General features: G+C 31.3%; 1 protein-coding gene across 1 annotated transcript in view; it reads left to right on the top strand.

Moving 5' to 3' along the window:
• LOC114334933 (odorant receptor 4-like) overlaps positions 1-19,775 on the top strand; it is a 37,757-nt gene extending 17,982 nt beyond the window's left edge. Inside the window, exons 3-7 of the mRNA XM_050656487.1 lie at positions 7,613-7,826; positions 11,157-11,256; positions 13,131-13,235; positions 19,057-19,212; positions 19,533-19,775. Coding sequence (XP_050512444.1) covers positions 7,613-7,826; positions 11,157-11,256; positions 13,131-13,235; positions 19,057-19,212; positions 19,533-19,583 — 626 coding nt within the window. The 3' untranslated portion in view covers positions 19,584-19,775. The remainder of the gene's footprint in view (positions 1-7,612; positions 7,827-11,156; positions 11,257-13,130; positions 13,236-19,056; positions 19,213-19,532) is intronic.
• Positions 19,776-21,708: the final 1,933 nt, after the last annotated feature.

Below are 21,708 nucleotides of genomic sequence, written 5' to 3'. Positions count from 1 at the left end.
GCCTTTTCATTCAAACTACTTAGTTCCAACTCACAATCTTATACACACTCTTACAAAATTTTTTAAAAAGTTACAACAACTACTCACTCTTAATTTCCAAAATCCCGCTAATTTTAATTTTATTCAAATCCATTCTCCATTGTTCGTTTCCTGTAGAATTTGATGATTTTGTAGCTCAGTACACAGCCAATTTTCCCATCTTAGCTTCATTACTGGACAATCAATTACCATCTGCACTTCTCCACGTGGTGATATAAAAATGTAACCTACAACTTTTTTAAAATGTCAGAAAATTTGCTGGTATGGCATTTGAGCTCATTCTGTTAATATCTCATAGTTGCCTGACCGTTTGAACATTTAATACGGAGTCTGATCAGTGCAATATTCTTAAACATTAAACACGTGTTTCTCAATATAAAAATGTCACCCTAAATTATTTGTAATTCACTAAGACTACACATTTTATATTATAGCTTTATAAATTTAATAAGTTCCGATATGGAAGTGCATGATCATTTTGTACAAGTTATCAAAACCTTTTAATCTATTAAATACTTTAAATTTATAACTTACCATTTATGGCGCATGAGGAAGTTGGTTGGCACCAATACTTAAATACAAATAGGATTTAAACAAACTTTAGGTTCTCTTTTAAATTAACACCCCCCCCTACCTCCCTCTACACACCTGTCATTAAACATTCCGCTTCCTTTGACCTCGTTGACGTGGCATTGCCACGACTGCAATATTAACAATACTACCAACCAACTTTCTTTTATTTTTCTTTTTCTTTTTCTTTGTTATAACTTTCACGTCTTATATCTGTTTTCATTTACTAAATTTAAATAGACTAGGCTAATCAATTTATCTTACTCATCTACAATTATGCAACAGGTGATATGCTTGTACGTTAGATTATGCACTGCCTACTTACACTTAAACTCAACACTTCTTCTCTACTTTAATTCTTCTCTACTTGAATATTAATGTAGAATAATACATCTGTTATCTTTTAATCATGTACTTTTATTATTGTTACAACATTTTTTCACAATAGTGGTTACACATATAGTTTAGATTTTGTTATTAATGCTATAAATTAACAACTATCTTTTTTGTAAAATTTGAAAATGCTGTATACTTTATGTTACTAAGAGATTTAATTAAAATAGGCAATTACTGTACAACATTTGAGAAGAAGTGTTTTGACATTTCAGATAACCTACATCTGTCTACACTGTCAATATTCCCTCTTGAAAACACAAAAACTAGACTTCAATTTAGGAAGTAAAAACTAAGTTAAATAGTAATTGGGGAAATGTAGTGCTACCTCCCTTAAAAAAACCTTTTACCAATAATTGTTATGTCTTTGTGCTTTTAAACCCTATGTGTTATGTGTTAATTTATTTATTTAGTTAAAAACTATTCTCAAGTAAGTGCCTACACCCTTCCATTAATATTTCGTTTCTTTCTTTTTCTTTGTACATATCCCATTATACAATAGCTCAAACAAAATATTCTTTAATTTTATCAATTTCTTACCTTTTTGAAATTTTTCAATTTACAGTTTCTTAACCGATGTTTTGATAATAATTTTTTCATTTAACTAACTAGTTTCCCTTTATTTCTATACACTTCATAGTTTCATAGTGTATGGCACTTACTACTTCATAATATTATGATATTATTATACTTATGACATCCCTCAGTTAATTTACTGAGAACAACATATCTTAAATTGTATTAATTTATGACAACAATTTCCTATTTGTCATGTCCTATACTTTGACCTCTGCCCGCATCGTATAACATCTACGAGCTTAGACCATCACATTTGTACAAGATCCTAGAATAACATTTCATACTTTGCTACAATTAATACGCAACTCCTGGAGCATTGTCTTTCTCCATTCGAACAAAACATCACCCGTTTCACATACGCATCTTCCTTCAGGATCAATTCCAAATTTGAAATCTTACTGTGTTTTAACCTACGTAACATGTCTGTTTACCCTATCACTATCCCAACAAACCAATTAGCATAATTTGGACGTACTAATATGACAACAACTAAGTTGCAACGCAATCCTTGTAACGGCATGTAAGTAGATTAGAACAATATTACTATCTCTTTTATTATTACTACTTTGAATTTGGAAGCATATTTAAGTCAGTTTATGTTTATTTTGTTTTTTAATGGTTAAAAATTTTAATCTCAACAAATTCAAACTGTATGCACCCATTTGCACATACATGCCTATGAGCATTTTTACTCATAGGTTTGACTTTGTATATACCAATATTCTGAAATGTCAACAGTTGCAAACCTTTATTTCAAAAAATTTTATAAAAAATTTTTAAATTTGGCTTTCTATTAACATCTCTTCAATCAGACACTGGTCTAACACAAGTTTTCTCTTATTGTAGCATTTAACTACTTGTAACGCCGACCTGAAGATGATCTGTATATTGTAGAGATCGAAACCGGTCGTCAAAGTATAATTAAATGATTGTGAGTAAGTCTGTGTTTCATTACTATATATTATAATACATGCAATAAACTAACATTTAGATATTATTCACTAATTTATTTCAAATTTATCTTATTGTGTTCATGTTTAAATGAAATTAGCGTGATAATTCCATTAAATAAAATTATTTTGGCATAATATTTAAAAGTCAGATCAGTAGACAATTACAATGGTTTTGAATCGTCGTCATGGAAACCAATATCGTCATCGTGGTAACCCATTATATTGAAAGTGGTTTTGACAACCTTGCCAAAGAATTAATTTGTGTATTTTCACTTCTAAATAAAAATTGATATCTCTATTTTTTGTGGTTTTTTTCCAAACGTACTCTAGAAAAAAATTGTTCCTAACTGATGCGGAAAGTGTCTTCCCCGCACTCGACTGCTTGCCCGAAGTCCGCTATCGCGTCGTTCGGGTCAACGGCAGTCTCGTGCGTGAAAGTATCACTTTCCGCACTAGTTAGGAAAATCCGTACGTTTGGAAAAAAGCCACAAAAAATGGAGTTATATCAATTTTTATTTAGAAGTGAAAATACACAAATTAATTCTTTGACAAGGTTGTCAACACCAAACTTTCAATATAATGGGTTACCACGACGACGATATTGGTTTCCATGACGACGATTCAAAACCATTGTAATTGTCTACTGATCTGACTTTTTAATATTATGTCAAAATAATTTTATTTCATCGAATTATCGCGCTAATTTCATTAAAAGATGAACACAATAAGATAAATTTGAAATAAATTAGTAAATAATATCTAAATATTAGTTTATTGCATGTGTTATAATATATTATAATTCCATATTACAAGGTATTTTACTTTCCCGCATGCCGTGCGGGAAAGTGCAACTTTCGGAAACGAAATGTGAAAGTGGCTCTTCTAGCACGGCAGTAGAAAAATAACTATTTTTCAAATTTGTTACTTGTTTAGCACACGCTTTAAATAAAGTAACAGAAATTGGAAGGACAGAATTTCCAATGGTCAATACTCTTGTATCAAATATAAAAAAATATTTTATCCCCTTAATAATAGCCATTCTGCGAGTAGATGTGTATAAATATCGTTTACCTAATTAGGGGAGTGCAATTAGAACGAAAAGATACAATGTTTCGGAAAAAATCAAACAAGGTTATATTTTTCTAAAACTTTTTTTGTTAGTTTATAAATATGTTAAAGTAAAAAGTTCTACTCACAAATTTCGCCGCTAATTGTTTATTAATTGTTTAAACAATAACAATTGTTTTGTATAAATAATGTTGAATATGGGTGAATTCAACATTTTATTTTGATAAAAAATGTTTTTATTTTAGTTTTGATTATGCTGAACCCGAATCTGACATTACAATTTGCAAATTCAAAATGGCGGATTCAAAATGGTGGATTTTTCCTAAAAATCCTTAAAAAGTAGTTGTAAAATCCGAATTTTTCTTATAAAACGTGTTTGTTTAGATATATGTGGATATTTTTGAGAGGTTGCTAAACCTGAATAGAATTTTGATAATTTAAATTATAAAATGGCAGATCCAAAATGGTGGATAACTTAAAAAATAGTTGTAAAATGATAATTTCTTTACAAAATGTATTTATTTCTACATATTATATTTATTTTTGAGAGCTTTGATAAACCTAACTTAAATGTTAACATTATAAACTATAAAATGGCGGATCCAAAATGAGGATTTTCTAAAAAGAACATAAAAAAGAACATTTTTCTAAAACATTTATTGTCTTTATATTTAACAGGTTGTTGAATCTGAATTAAAGATTAAAAATTTAAATTTCAAAATGGCGGATCCAAAATGGCGGATATTTAAATGAAAAACAAGTAGAATCCAATCAAACAAATATGGAATTTCATTCTTAAAAAAAAAAGGATAAACAAATAATTTTCACAATTATATTAAAAATTAAAATGTATTAGAAAGAATATTTAAAAAAAACAAATTTTCGATTAGAAGGATATAATTACATAGTGAAACATAGTTTTTAATTCCAAACAACTTTTCTTTATAAAAATTTTCGATATTGTGAAATATAAAGGTACTTTACTCTTGGGTGAAATTCATATTTTTTGACATACCTCGTACAAAATTAACAAAATTTGATATGTGATGGTTGCATCTTATGTTATATACGATGCAGAGTATTTTATAAAGAATACCTTTTTTTCGTAAAACTGATATTAAAAAAGTTATCAATACGTTCCAAGTTTCGCAGACATACTGTATAAGAGCTAAAAAAAATGTTTTTATTGAACATTTATTATTGTTGAAGCTTATTAATAAATGTATTTTAGGTAAGATTTACAGAAAAAAGTTTTGATCACTCTGTATATACATTTTTTCAGCTGGTAATTTTCGGTTTTTGTATTACATTTTTGTTATCTTTCTTAGTTTTTTTAAAAATAAATTGTTTATTTCATTTTTAAACTAAAATAATTCAGTGTTTTTAAAAATTACATCCCAATCTTCAAAAAAATAGCAAAAAAATTGTATTAGATTTATTCAAACTTGAGTAATATCGTCTTAAAATGGTGGGAATTCTGTAAAACTACGAAGTTTTCAAAAGTTACATTTTTTGAGACATCTTATTATCTGAATTAAATTTTTGAGATTTTTTTTAATGAAACATCGTTTAGTAAGTTGATTGAGAGGTAAGTTGTGCAAATTTGAGAGTTTTATAAGTAAAATTGTATTATTTACACATTTTTAAATCATTTTAAACAAAATTCATGTAAGGCTCACTTTCCGCCCACACCGTACTTATGTCCATACATTTTATTTCTTTTTATTACAACCATAAGATAGCTTATTTCATGTTCTTTCATGTCCAATTTGTAAAATTTCTTTTGATCTATTAGCTAAAGAATTACATTTAAAAAAATCAGCCGTGCACTTCTTCCAACGCTAGTTTACAGTGCGCCAATGTGTGTGAGAAGGGTGTCTTTAGCGTTATAAATAAAAAATTACAGAAGCTAGAGATTTAATTTTGGAAAAATCTTTATATAAGGTTTTTTTTGTAAAATTTTCTGAATTTTTAAATGGTCAAGTCAGTTTTTTTCTAAAAATTATATTTTCGAAGTTATTTAAAAAAATATCTAACTTCGCTATTCATTTGTTTAATAAAAAATTAAGCACCCACTTCTCGAGTAGAACTTTTTGATATGTTGTTTATTAAACATTTCTTAATGAAATTACAAAAAGTTTTATCTTGTTTGATTTTTTCCGAAGTGAAAATCTAAATGCACTCCCCTAAATGCGCCTTTACCACCTGAACCTGTGATAACTAGATCGGGAACATGGGTAAATTCGGTAAATTTCATAACCGAGAATTTTGAGGGAATTAGAGACGTCATTATTTTTGTAGTTTCGATGTAGATAACTCAGGTGCTATAAAAAATGTGTGGATGTTTTAAAAAACCTTTAATAAAAAAAAATTTGACACATATCCAAACCAATTTTGTAAATATTGCTGAACCAATTACTAAATTAGAAAAGCAAAACATTTCATTAGACCAAAGTATTGAAATTTACCACCTTGGGGAAACCAACAAAGTGTATCAAAAATTCTACACAGTGTTAAAGAAAAATGGGGGATATCAAAAAATAATTCAAATAAATAATATTATTAAAATGTGAAGATAATTTTTGATATTATAGGTAAAACTATACAATATTTTAAGTTTGCTGCTTTAACTTCATGTGAAGTAGAAAGAAGTTTTTCTGTATACAAAAAATAATTATTATCAGATAGTCGGTTGAGTTTTTCTGTAGAAAATTTAGAAAAACGTTTAATAATGTATAATTTTAATTGAAATAATACTATAATCAAGAATGATGGTGATAAATATAAAGAATAAATAATGAATATAATGATGTGATGGGATAATGATAAGGTGATAGAAATTTCAATAAATACTTTTTTTACTTTGGGAAAAAATAAATATTTTTTTTATTTAGCTTAAAGGCCACGACAGCTAAGGACATTGGCAAAAAATTAATAGTTAAATCCCTTTAAAACAAGGTTTATTGCGTTTTTATTTATATGCATTGAATGTATAAAAACATATTTTAGTGCATATTTCAACTGTTTTTTGTGCATATTTGAATGCATATGTTTGAGTTTTTTCAGTGGATATTTCCCGAGCTCTAGTTATAATATTTCGGTCCTGTGAGACATCCAGAGAGGTATAACTTTTTACATCTCATAATATAGGGCAAGGTCACCAGAACGAGAGGCTCAGGCCGAATAAGAACATCTTGGATCCGAAGTCTCCGAAAGCGGTATCAAGACACCACCGCCAATCTATTTAGAAGTGCCATAAATTATTGCCAATATGATCATCAACGTTCGATAATCGGACACTGAAAGAAGAAGAAAGCTATTGACAACTCGAGCGGATTCCTCACATTACCCACATATTTCTGATACTTCACAGACTCGAAAAAAGCTTTTTCAGCGTTGAAAAATGCGTTGATCCAACAGCAGATGAGTTAAATCTGAGAAGAAAGAAAAAGAGAGATAGTGAAAAAGAGTTTTCTTGCTACTTTAGTTCATTTATAGTTATTATATTAAAATAAAACTTTTAAGTATGATTTAAGTTATCAATAAAATCCATATTACCATGGTTTATGAAATTTGCTTTCTGTGTTACGTTTCCACTTTCTTTTTATTCGATTGTTTTACATTTACATTCTTCCCTTATCATATCCCTTGCGTTCATCTCATTGCGCTATTTTTGACAGTTCTCTTGTATATTTTGTGTTTAGAATGCATTCATTACATTTCGTTATGATGTTTGGCAAACAGAGCTTAAGTCAGAATTACACAGCGATAATATTTTGATGATTTCTGGACCAGAAAAATCGGCTCTTTTTATTGGTACATACAGTATAAGTCTACAATAGTTGTAGACTTAAACGGTATGTACCAATAAAAAGAGCCGATCCGTTTGGTCCAGAAATCATCAAAACATTATCGATGTGTAATTCTGACTTAAGCCCTTTTTGCCAAACATCAGAGTGTAAGTTAAACTTTCCCCTTCTATATTGATTTTGATGATTATTTTCTTTTAGGTCATGATGGTGTTTTCGTTTCATTACTTAACTGCTTAAAAAGTCAGTTATTAATAGTTTGTCATGTATTTCGTACACTTAGAGAAAGAAGTTTAAAAAATGCTATGCTGGCGAAAGACTACAAGCCCATGTATGATACAGAATGTCCTGCATTAGAGAAAGAAATGTATCAACAATTATCATATTCCACTGAACACCTAAAAATCTTATTAAGGTAATATATTAATCGAAATTTAGTAGGAGTCATGGGTACATAGTTTCTGCTCCAATGCTATTCAAATGGGATTTATTTTTTTCGAATCCTGAGAAAACTAATAAGTATTTTTGAAAAATTTAAACGCAGAATGAAAGACTGCGTTATTAGCGAAAGCCGAAAGTCCCTGAGAACTTCTATAATGTTTGTTTTAATAAGTTACAGGGGTGAAAAACTAAGAGAAATTTTAGTATGATTTTTAATTTCAAATATCTCATTCAAAATAAACTTTTTATTTATTCTAAGGGACTTTCAGCCCTCGGTAATAATTTAGTCTTTCATTCTGCGTTTAAATTTTTCAAAAATATTTATTGCTTTTTTTCAGGATTCGAAAAAAGTTAACACAATGTCGGTGGTAATATTTTCCAAATCTATCTTTGTCATACAACGCACTCAGTCGAATAGAATATTGTCAGCATATTGTCAGTCAGACAGTGACAATTTTAAATATTTGATATGGAATGAGGAATATGTTTAGTTGTTGATTAAATAATATTGATAGTGTATTTGATAAATGATTGATTTAAGACGTGAACTTAATAAAAAGTTATTTATTGTTTATTATTTATGGAAAATCCAAGCCTATAATATACCAGGACATATTCAGTGATCCAAGTATTTTGTTGTTAAAGATGTTTAAAATTGTAAGCGTTTCATAGTAATAACATATTATTAAAAAATCACTATATCACTTTTCCTCTTTTCCGATTGATTATTAGTTTTTGTTGTACAGTAGATAAATTATTACAATCACTGAATACATAGTTAGTGAAAAAATTAGCATATTAATTAACTGAATTAATAATTAAGGCAATTAATTATACAAGTAACAGGTATCCAAGAACATTCAAAAGCCACCTTTAAAGTTGATAATGACATTGTCAAGTAAAGTTTACATATCCATACCAGTGAGAATTTTACTATACGTAATTTACCCTGTAAAGACAGAAAAAGTAGGGATAGCCGTAAAATATTTGCGAATTATATACCAATGGCCGTAATATTAAATTCTTCTATCGAACGTTAGATTTAGCACTAATAGTTTTATGATTATTTCATTCATAGGAGATTCTGACCAATAGAAAGCTACAGAAATAAAAATTAAAGTGATAATTTTTGATAATATCTCGTCGTAAGTATATTACGTCAGATTGAAACGAAATGAGTGAAACGAAATAAGCGATGGACTACCGCAGCTAATTGAAATAATATTCAAAAATATTACCTCAATCATCCAAGACAGCAATCGTTACACCCTCAGCTTAGCTCAGTCTCTCAGGTGTGTGTTTGTCTTGTCCTAATCTTAGAAATGAACTATGAAGTTTGGAATGAAAGCAAACAAAACAGTATTTTTAACTAATCATGTTTATTGTTCAATAAAGATATAATAAAAATAAGACTTAGTAAATTGCATTAACAAATGTATTCAAATTCTTGCCAAAAACTAACAATTCTGGATTATACTTAAGGCTTTTGGTGGCTGATGGTAACTTCTTGATGTCGTATGGTACTGGATGTCATGGTTGTCTTCGCCTTATGTTCCATCACCGGTGTGGATGGCTTGATTCTGAAGGCGCCAGGAGGGAGAAAAGTTGATCTTATTAAAAAACTCAAGAGAAGATTTGATTTGGAATAAAAAAAATCTTCTCTTGGGTTTTTGGATAAGATTAACCTTTCTCCCTCCGGGAGCCTCCAGAATCAAGCCGTCCACACCGGTAATGGAACATAAGGCGAAGACAACCATGACATCCAGACTGCAACGACCACCATCTCCAACTGCAGGGGCCTAGGGCCGAAGATCCGCCCAGGCCTACAAGACGTCTACAGCAGTACCATACGACATCAAGAAGTTACTATCAGCTACCAAAAGCCATAAGTATAATCCAGAATTGTTAGTTTTTGGCAAGAATTTGAATACATTTGTTAATGCAATTTACTAAGTCATATTTTTATTATATCTCTATTGAACAATAAACATGATTAGTTGAAAATACTGTTTTGTTTGCTTTTATTTCAAACTTTCATAGTTCATAGTTCATTTCTAAGATTATGACAAGACGAACACACACCTGAGTGACTGAGCTAAGCTAAGGATGTAACGATGGCTACCTTGAATGATTGAGGTAATATTTTCGAATATTATTTCAATTAGCTGGGGTAGTCCATCGCTTATTTCGTTTCACTTATTTAGTTTCACTGGCGCCCAACGTTTTTTTAACGAAGAAAACTGGTAAAACAAATAGAAGAAAATTTTTGTTAATAAAATATTAAAGAAAATAAAATAAAATAAATATTTAAAAATAAAATATCAAATATTTGACGTTTATAACGTTATACACTCCTCTCACCCATCAGAAAAATTTTGAATACAGGTGAGAAATTTTTCTCAAAAAAAAACAAGAATGTTACAAGATGCCCTTCGTTGCTACGAAAAAATACATTCAGTGACATTAATGACAATTAATGTTTTAAAAATTATAAAAGTGATGACTTTCAACCGTTAAATATTTATAACAACTGTGTGTTTAATTGTACTAATTTGTACTTACATAAATAAATTACAATAAAATTTTGGTTTTGAACAGTGTTATTCATGAAATAATCGCATCAAATTGCACTCGATCTCTAAAATTATTATCGAATTGTTGCCCTCATGACACTTTGATATAATTCCACTCCCCTTCGAGTCGTGAAATTAAAACTGTCAAAGTGTCACTCGGGAAAAATTCGATAATTTTAGAGCTCTTGTGCAATTACTACTGAAAATTTATAGATGTGACATATAACTAGGCTAGTGCTATTTTATTTAGAAATACGCCTTGTTCCGGATGTATACCAAGGCACTTGTACAGTTGAACTAAAATAGGAATAGACGTGAAATAATGTGCACACTAGCAAGTTACGGCACAGAATTGTTCAGAACCGCTTATCTTTTTATATCTTTATATTATGTGAATAGTATCGCTCCAGAAGTGATTCGCGATGCTGAAAGATCGTGTATAATGTCAATTTTTATTAGTTTTCAATAAGTGATTTTGATTCTTGTAATTGTTCATTTAATCTAAAAATAAATCAATAGTATAAAGTGAAGCAAAAACTTTTGGATATAGCTCTTGAAAGGATAAGTGAAGCAAAAACTTTTGGATATAGCTTAGCTCTTGAAATAATACATTCAGTGTTTGAATTTTATTATCTAGAAATTTTCTTATCTTTTATATAAAGTATTGTTGTATGTATTGTGACATTTTTTTCTTTACATCTATTAAAATTTTATACTTTTTTAAATTTTAGGGTAAGAGATGAAATTGAGGCTATATTTACATTTGTTACTCTAAGTCAAACACTTGCATCTCTACTGATTTTTGCTTCTTGTCTATACATAGCGTCTAGTGTAAGTAGAAAATTATTTTAATCTAAGTACCTAACCCATAAATGTTTACAAAGGGAATTGGCAAAAGAAAAATGCTGTGTTACTTTTCTGTGTTACACTCTGTATCTGTAACGAAGGTTAGCGATCATCATGGCAATCTTTATTTGAAGCAGCGCGGAAAATCTGCACAGATATACTGTTGAACCAGGTCCTAAGGTTCTTTAACCAGGATGTTCTTCTTCTTTTTGAACCGCGCTTTCTAAATATTGTTCCTTTCAGAATGATTTGTAGGAGGGTATATTTGGAATTATTTCGCATAATGTATCCGAAGTATTGCAACATTTGAGATTTGATGGTAGTCAGTACTTCTCGGTTCTTCTTCATTCTTTAATATTTGTGACTTGGTTATTCCACTGGATCTTAAATATTCTCCGATATAGTCACATCTCAAATGCTTTCAATCTTCTACGCATATCCTCATTCCGAGGTAGTTATAGTGTGTCACCCTGTCTACTGGGGTTTGATTTACGTATAGTTGATCTTCTATTGTCATATTCTTGCTAATTATCATGAGCTTTGTCTTCGATAAGTTTACACATTGTAATGATACGCCGCGAAAACGCACCAACACTAGAACCGTACGACTTACACAATCCGCGCAGATGACCCACTCATTTCCACATCTCTGGAACAGCACAGGCAGAGGGATACTTAAGAATGCCAGCGAACTAAGATTCTCCAGTCTTAAAGCGACAGCTCTGGGCTCCACTATCAGCCAAGCGAAGTGAGCTAGGCAGGTTGACCTGAGTAGCGAGACGCCGTACTGACGTGATCTCGCAAACTGAGGCAGGCCGACTTGAGCAGTGAGGTGTACCGTGTTGAAGTAATTCGCGGTTCATAATTAAACGGTAGCAAGCGAAGCGAGCAAGCTCCCGGTAAATTTATATATTTTAATGGCGTGACTGGTTTGCAACTTACACCGCAGTGAGGTGTAAGGATATTTCGTTTTGTTATTAATTTTGCTTTTCTTTTGCAGACGTCTATCCGGGGGAGACAATTGTATTTTCATTTTATTTTTTTGATCTGTACATAATTACATTGAATATATTTATTTTGTTTTAACCTGTGTTTTACTGAGTCTGTCGTCTTGAGAGAACTACCCGTCACAACATTGAGTCCATATTGTTGACTGTGATACGATTTTGTTCAAAAGGACTTTTAGGTCTTCTAGGTTGTCTGCAAGACTATGGTGTCATCTGCATATCTGATGTTAGTATCCGTTTAGTGGAATGCCTTTTTCAGTGTTGTGCAAAGCTTCGATAAATATTTTTTCAGAGTATAGATTTGACATTAAAGAAGACAAAATAGAGCCTTGTTTCACTTTTCCCTTAGTTTTCACCTATTCGGTATGTTTACCTTCAACTCTGACATTTTCAATTTGATTCCAGCAAAGGTATTAATTTTCAATTTCTGTCGGAATTTTATAGTCTTTTAAATTTTTATAAGTTTTATATACATATTATAGTCCTGCCGTCAGGGGGGTACAACGGCCTCCTTAAATCAGATGGACTTAGCCAACTTTTTTTATGTATTTTGACCCGTAGAACTCGAATTTTCTGGGTAGCAGTTGATCCGGATGTCGATAAGATTGTTATAAACAAAGAACTTGAGGAATTACATAACAGCGATTTTTCGCAAAATAAAGCATTTTTTGTATTTTTACAAATACGGGTCAAAATACATAAAAAAACTTGGGTAAGTCCATCTGAATTAAGGAGGCCGTTGTACCCCCACTGGCGAAAGGACTATTTAATATATAAACTGATTTAAAAAATTAATCAAAACATATGTGTTAAGTAAAAAATAAGTATATTAACTATTTTTCTACATCTTAGGTGCCGATGACATCACCTGAATTTTTCGCACAGATGGAATATTTTTCATGTGTTTTAGTACAATTATCATTAATATGTTGGTTTGGTAATGAAATTACGTCAGCTGTAAGTATACAAATATGACACTTACAAAAAACTTTTTCATGCCAATGTCCATTAATTATCAAGGTATTAAGCTAAATAAAAAAACTTTTAAATGCCAATATATCAAACGTACTGAAATAATTTCTTTACTTAATTTATTTTGACCTTTATTTTAATTGAAAACACCTGATTTATTTATCTTTATTTTTAATTTATTTATACACAATTATTTATACTAAAATATATCAAAAATGAATAACCATTTTCAATTTCGTTGCAACACGAAACTACAGCCGCATCATTATTCCAGTTTAATCAGACAGTGCAGCAAGCACCTCTACCAGTTTCGAAACTTATTAGTCTCTCATCAGGAGGCACATATGCTGCTCTCTCTGGCCCAACTAGGACAAACCCCGGCGTGCAGTCACGGATTGCAACGAACGAAATGGCGGGGATGCCCTAGCGACAACTGCTAGCAAAAAACTAAGTTTTCAATCTAATAGCACATAAAACAATATCCAAAAATGTTACTCTACATCCCACCAGATTGAAAACAATGGGAACCTTCTCTGGCAACACCTATTTATTCCGAGGCTTCTACAATTTGCAAGCCATAACGGATGCTGAGGCTAAGGAAGAATTTTAGGGAGGGAATTTTACAATTTATAATTCACGTCCCATCTGCTCAGCGCGGTAAAGTTCCAACGAGAATGGTTCCCTTCGTACTCCAATCAGAGTAAACATGTAAATCAAAAATGAATCACCATTTTTAATTTCACTTTCAATAACACGAAACTACAGCCGCATCATTATTCCAGTTCAATCAGAGAGTCAATTTCAAACACGTGTTGCAACGAAATTGAAAATGGTTATTTATTTCTGATTTACATGTTTACTCTGATTGGAGTACGAAGGGAACCATTCTCGTTGGAACTTTACCGCGCTGAGCAGATGGGACGTGAATTATAAATTGTAAAATTTTCTCATCTTCCTTAGTCTCAGCATCCGTTATGGCTTGCAAATTGTAGAAGCTTCGGAGGTTTTACCAAAGAAGGTTCCCATTATTTTTAATCTGGTGGGATGTAGAGTAACATTTTTGGAGGTTGTTGTATGTGCTATTAGATTGAAAACTTAGTTTTTTGGTAGCAGTTGTCGCTAGGGCATCCCTGCTATTTCGCTCGTTGCAATACGTGACTGCACGCCGGGGTTTGTCCTAGTTGGGTCAGAGAGAGCAGCATATGTGCCTCCTGGTGAGAGACTAATAAGTTTCGAAACAGGTAGGGGTGATTGCTGCACTCTCTGATTGAACTGGAATAATGATGCGGCTGTACTTTCGTGTTGCAACGAAATTGAAAATGGTTATTCATTTTTGATTTACATATTTACTCTGATTGGAGTAAGAAAGGAACCATTGTCGTTGGAACTTTACCGCGCTGAGCAGATGGGACCTGAATTATAAATTGTAAAATTCCCTCATCTTCCAAGCCTCGGAGGTGTTACCAGAGAAGGCTCCCATTGTTTTCAATCTGGTGGGATGTAGAGTAACATTTTTGGATGTTGTTTTATGTGCTATTAGATTGAAAACTTAGTTTTTTACTAAAATATATATTTATATACAAATATTTTATACAATTTATTTCTGACATTTTTTTACAATTTTATAACACCAGCACTTGATTAAAGATAATAACTGAGTCATTTCTATAGAAATTCTCTTTATATATCATTTGATACCGGTTCTGGAATTTTAGTTTCAGTCTACAGTCAGTCTGGTAATGCTTCGATTATTTTCGATCCTATTCGACGAGTACGTCGAATAATACGGAATCAATGGAAAGGTGTACACCCTAAATATCTGAAAACAGGTACTTGGCTTGGTGGTTGTTTACTCGAGGATTCGATCTGCTGTACTTTCGTGTTGCAACGAAATTGAAAATGGTTATTCATTTTTGATTTACATGTTTACTCTGATTGGAGTACGAAGGGAACCATTCTCGTTGGAACTTTACTGCGCTGAGCAAATGGAACGTGAATTATAATTTGTAAAATTCCCTCATCTTCCTTAGTCTCAGCACCCGTTATGGCTTGCAAATTGTAGAATCCTCGGAGGTGTTACCAGAGAAGGTTTCCATTGTTTTCAATCTGGTGGGATGTAGGGTAACATTCTTGGATGTTGTTTTATGTGCTATTAGTTTGAAAACTTAGTTTTTTACTAAAATATATATTTATATACAATTATTTTATACAATTTATTTCTGACATTTTTTTACAATTTTATAACACCAGCATTTGACTTAAAAATAATAACTGATTCATTTCTATAGAAATCCTCTTTTTATATTATTTGATACCGGTTCTGGAATTTTCGTTTGGGTCTACAGTCAGTCTGGTAATGCTTCGATTCTTTTAGATCCTATTCGACGAAATCAATAGAAAGATGTAGACCCTAAATGTCTGAAAACAGGTACTTGGCGGTTGTTTACTCGAGGATTTGATCTAGGGGTCATTTAAAGGTAATCAACATCAGAATCGACTAAAACATCTAGAATCCTAAAGTTTTATTATTCTTTTTAATACTAACTCAAACTAAAATGTAATTGATTAACATTTTGCTGATATGAGCACATTGTGTAAATGTTAGGATATAAAAAGTCTAATGCTCACAATCTTATTGAAGGTTTAAACAATTTTCGGTTCTTATTTAAACAGTTTTCGGGTGACCGGTATCGGCGTTTACAGTTTATACACCATCATCAGGCCCTTTAGAAACTGAACAAGATATCAGTACAAGAAATATACAGTGTACAATGTCATAAATGTCAAATTAACAAAGAACACATGTCGAAGAATTCGTGATATCGGACACTTCTTCCAAACCATGGGACATAGTATACATAGATACGATAGGTCCATTCACTAAAAGTAACGAAGGTAATAGATACTGTATAACAATGTTATGTGAGCTTACGAAATACGCGGTTAGTATACCCGTGTGCTATAAAGAAGCAGATACAATAGCCCGAGGAATTTTTGATCATTTCATACCAACATACGGACTCATGAAGCAAATAAGAACAGACCAAGGCACAGAATATAAAAATGAAGTAATGCAGGAACTAACAAAGCTACTAAAGATAGAGCACAACTTCTCAACGGCATACCATCCACAGTCCATTGGAAGTTGCGAAAAACTGCACAGAACATTAAACGAATACGTAAGAGCATTCATAGACGAAGACAGAGAAAATTGGGATGTGTGTTGCAGGATGTTCACATACTGCTACAATACAACCCCTAACGCGTATCATGGTTACACACCGTTTGAACTGTTATATGGCAGGAAGGTTAACCTACCAGAAGACCTTACACAGGAGATTCAACCATGTTACAATATGATGCTTACTACAATGAGTTACGTTACAAACTACAAAGCGCACACGAGAGAGCTAGAACCTTCTTACTAAAGCACAAAAAAGAGCGACAAGAAAAGAATAAGCTCAAAGCAACACCACAACACTTTAAAATAGGAGACCTAGTCATGGTAAAAAGGGAAGAGAATGGTAAGTTTGATAGTCTTTATGTAGGCCTCTTCACAATAACAGAGGTAAATAATGTTAATTGTAAGATCAGATTGGAGAACAATAAAATCAGGGAAATACATAAGAATAGATTATATGCTTACAATCCGAGAACACAGTGAGTGACAAGTGAAACGGGAACAATGTCGATAACGAACATTTTTATTTTTTTGTATTTAATTATTATTTATAGGAAAAAATGTATATATTGTACTTAGTAAAACGCAGTAAGGAAGTGGTGGTACTAATAGAAAAATTTTCTTCCTTTTCCGTAGTCAGAAAATTTTTGGAAGGAAAGGAAGATGTGTTGGGATACACGGCATCTCTTAGTAATCTTCTTATTAAAACAAATCCTTTTAATAATTAAAAATATCTTTAGCAAAACAAAACTACGTTTGTTGATAGTAAATACATTCGACCTACATTAGCAAATATCGGTGTAACAGTTTAGGTTTGACCAAGGTCGGTTTAAAATAACAATAGTATTCATTATTTTTATATATTAGTAGACTCAGCGCTTTTAATCAAAATAATCTTACTTTCATTATATATCAAAACAATAACAAGAGAATATCGATGTTTAGTTCTAATTCCATCGCGAACAGTAATTTAATTAATATTTGAGATCCCAAAGGGAAAACATCACAGCTACTGAGAACTAACGTACCACCAGCTCTTTACCGTTGGTACTCTGACTTTTTTTTTATTAATGGCTTTGACATAGCCAATTAGCCAGACTATTTGTTTTTTTTTGTATGGTATTACAATAACAATTTTAAGTTAATATCTAAGCCTACTTATTATCTAAATTTACAGGGTGTTATATTATATTAATAAATACATTTTTCAATTTTGTGTGATATTTTTACAATTTTTAATTTTATTATCTAAGCCTATTTAAAATTTAAATTTACAGGACGTTACATATTCGTAAAGACATTTTAACGTTTGCTTATTTTTTGGAAAAAGAATTTCGTTTAAATTGACAGGTAAAGGACAATTTAGATCAATTAACTTTTCACACATCACTTTAATATTTTGTCTGTACTGTCCACACTCCAATATTAGGTGCTGTAGATCTCCCATTCCACCACAGATAAATGACTTATAGATAAATTAAATTAAATACAGATAAATTCCACACATACTCTGACTTATAGAAATAAATGCATCTACTGTGAAAAGAGTTATTTTATCAACCCTTATGGTAGGGGGTAACCAACCCCTAATTATCCAAGGTGGCTCAGAAGCCAGGAGCCACCATATGATGTTTGATTGTAATATTGGGCCCAAGTGTCTTCCTCGATTTCAAACTCGGATGAGTATCCAAATATGTGACTTCGTTACCTAGGTGTTCAGATTTTACTCTCACAAATCAAAGGTGTGTGTGAGAGAAGTCAAAAGTTGCTTATTTTAGTGCAATGCAATAAAAACACAAAAAATATATAACAAAAACAAAGTTGGTTATTAACTGCACAGACGAAAAGAGTAACAAAACATATATCACGATGTAAAATAACTACATTTGTAGTTCCAATTGTGTGTAATTAGGTAAATTCTTTTAATCAGATCTAATATATAATAATCTTTAATAATTTTTCTTCTTCTTAAAGTGCCTATCCGTTCCGGATGTTGGCCATCATCATGGCTATCTTGACTTTGTTTACCGCAGCTCAGAACAGTTCAGTGGTAGTGGTGTTATACCACTTTCGTAAATTTTGAAGCCAGGAAATGCGTCTACTTTCCGGTCCTCTTTTACCATTTACCTTCCCTTGGGATCTGATTAAAAGGATTTGCCTAATTACACACAATTGGCACTACAAATGTAGTTATTTTACATCGTGGTATATGTTTTGTTAGTCTCTTTTCGTCTGTGCAGTTAATAACCAACTTTGTTTTTGTCATATATTTTTTGTGTTTTTATTGCATTGCACTAAAATAAGCAACTTTTGACTTCTCTCACACACACTTTTGATTTGTGAGAGTAAAATCTAAACACCTAGGCAACAAAGAACCATATTTGGATACTCATGCGAGTTTGAAATCGAGGAAGACACTTGGGCCCAATGTTACAATCACACATTACATTGTATACTGTATATTTCTTATACTGATATCTTGTTCACTTTCTGAAGGGCCTGATGATGGCGTATAAACTGTAAACGCCGAAACCCGAAAACTGTTTAAATAAAAACCTTTAATAAGATTGTGAGCATTAGACTTTCTATATCCTAATATTTTTATAAAATGTAATTATTTTTTAGAGTGCACTAATCAAACTGGCTCTATATGAATGTGATTGGCTCAGCAGCAGTACTCGTTTTAAGAACTCCATGATTTTGACAATGATCCGAATGCAACGTCCCGTATACGTGTCTATAGGAAAATTTTCTCCACTCACGTTAACAACATTAGTTGCTGTAAGTAAATGACCAATTGGTAACATAACCACAGTATAATGTTAACGAATCTGTAGGGTCACTCCGCGAAAATTCTTTGCTCTCTATCTTCGATTTTGGTGACAGCGCATCAAAACTTTTAGTCATTTTCCCCGATGAATGATAGTTAACGGTTTCCTACGTTTACCGTGATTGGTCGTTTTCGTCGCGTTTTCAAAATTTTATTTCACGAGTGGATTGCAAAATTGGAACGGTCAAAATTCGAGAGTGAATTAACTGATTCTTTAGCATTAAATTGTGACGTAGCTATGAACGGTATTAATTTATTTTATATTTTTTAGGTATGTAGAGGATCATTTTCATATTTTGCCTTATTTAAAAGTGTACAGTAAATGATACAAATTACATTTTAGAATTTAGCAATAGATAAATATAAAGAGATATAGATAGTGCCAAATATTTAACCTTGCACAAAATATTATGACCATTTAAAAAAAACAGTTAGAATTATCGTTTATGCTTTTTTAGAGTATTACAATTAGGCTGGCACAGCTGTCATATAAACGAAATTAAAGTATAGAATACAATAGAAATATGCTTTATTGTCACTAAAAATTATACAAATTTTATGGACAAAGCTTAATATAAAGTCAGAAAAAATAAATAAATAATAACAATAACAATAACAAATACAATTTTCTGAAATTTGATAAATCGTCAATATAAAAAAAATACAAGTTAATAAAGTAAAGAAAAAAAACAAAATCGATATATTGCAACAATTAATAGAAATTGCAAAGTGAACATACAACAAAGTAAACTACAGACATAGAAACTAATAAATTTAAGCTGCTGCATGTGACACCCAAATATAGATAAGTTTGGTTACTTGTACATTACTGTAATTTCTTAGCTAGTCATTAAGAAACTCTTCTACTGAATAATATGGTCTTTTAGATAGATGGGCTTTTGTCATTTTACGGAACTTGTGGAAAGATGTTGCAGATTTGAGTTGTAAAGGGAGATGGTTGTATATTTTTTTTGCGGAATATAATATAGATTTCTTTACTAACTCAGAGGACGGGATCGGTAAATAGACATCAAAAGTTGAATTTCTGGTGGAGTAATCATGATGAGGTCTTGCTGGAAAAACATGCATGTGTTTACGAATTAAGCAAACAGTTTCTAAAATATATAAAGATGGAAGGGTTAAAATTCCGTGATCTTTGAAGTAACTTCTGCAATGTGTTGTTCTTCTGAGGCCAAACAGATACCTTATTGGTATTTTTTGTAATTTAAAAATAACATCTAATTGGGCAGCTGTACTAGAACCCCAAAAAGGAAGACCATATCGAAGATGAGACTCGAATAAGGAAAAATATGTTAGTTTAGAAGATGCTAAATTGAGTTCTTTCGAAACAGATCTTATAGCATAGCAAGCTGAGGCGAGTTTCTTACTTAACCAATCGATATGAAGGGACCATTTGAGGTTGCTGTCTAAAAAATACCAAGAAATTTTACAAAATCAACGGTAGAGATCTGGCGGTTATTAACAAGCAGGGGTTGAAGAGCATTTTTGTAGGATAATGCTACTGTCTTATCCACGTTAAAAGAGAGTAAATTAGAATCAGTCCAGGTTTTTATCGTAAGCAAATCAGAAGTTATAGTTGCATGAAGAGATGCAATAGTTGAGTTGCTCCAAGTGATACTGGTATCATCAGCAAAAAGAAAAAATTTTCCATCGATTTTTAATTTAGTGATGTCATTTATAAAGATAAGGAACAGTAGAGTAAAGTAACCAAGACGAAAAGCCAAAAATTAAAATATTTTGGTTACTTTAGATAAAATAGTTATTAAAAGAATTATATTACAAGACTACAGGATGAAGAAGAGATACCTATATAATCCCCTAACTTACAAACTAACAGACAGCCAGACACAAGTTGCAGATATCTGAAAATGAATAAGAAATGCGCTAAAAAGAATGAAAAACAACAGCTGGCTCTAGACCCATACCTGCAGAACTAGTAAAACATGCCCCTTCGGCCTTAACCCTTAAACGCCCAAGAGTGGGTAAAAAATGTCCACCTAATGCGTATTCCCTTGTAACATATTTATTACGTGTTTAAATTTTTTTTAAAAATTATTTATTGTTAAAAAGACAGCCCATTATCGAATGTTAATTTGGTTCTACCAATATTTTTGAAAATAAAAGCAGCATCTTGAGTTAAATATGGATGGGCATAAAAAGTACACCCTTGGCAAAACTTGTTACTAAACGTTTCTATATAATTTCTCGTTGGTATGAAGATAATCCATATAATTATCGATGTATAATTACATAATCTATATAATTATCCGCCAATGAGGAGGCTGAAAGAAAGAATATGGAGAAAATCGACAAATCTGAATTACTGGCTTTTACTGGTATGTCAATTTTGATGTACATTGTAATTTTGTTGTAACGTTTGTAAGTTGTTTATATTAATATTTTAGAAGATGCTGTGTTTATTAAGC

The sequence above is a fragment of the Diabrotica virgifera genome, chromosome 7 (genome assembly GCF_917563875.1).
Source record: "Diabrotica virgifera virgifera chromosome 7, PGI_DIABVI_V3a".
Taxonomy (NCBI): domain Eukaryota; kingdom Metazoa; phylum Arthropoda; class Insecta; order Coleoptera; family Chrysomelidae; genus Diabrotica; species Diabrotica virgifera.
Note: the sequence above shows the minus strand (reverse complement) of the source record. Positions and strands in the feature narration are given on the sequence as shown.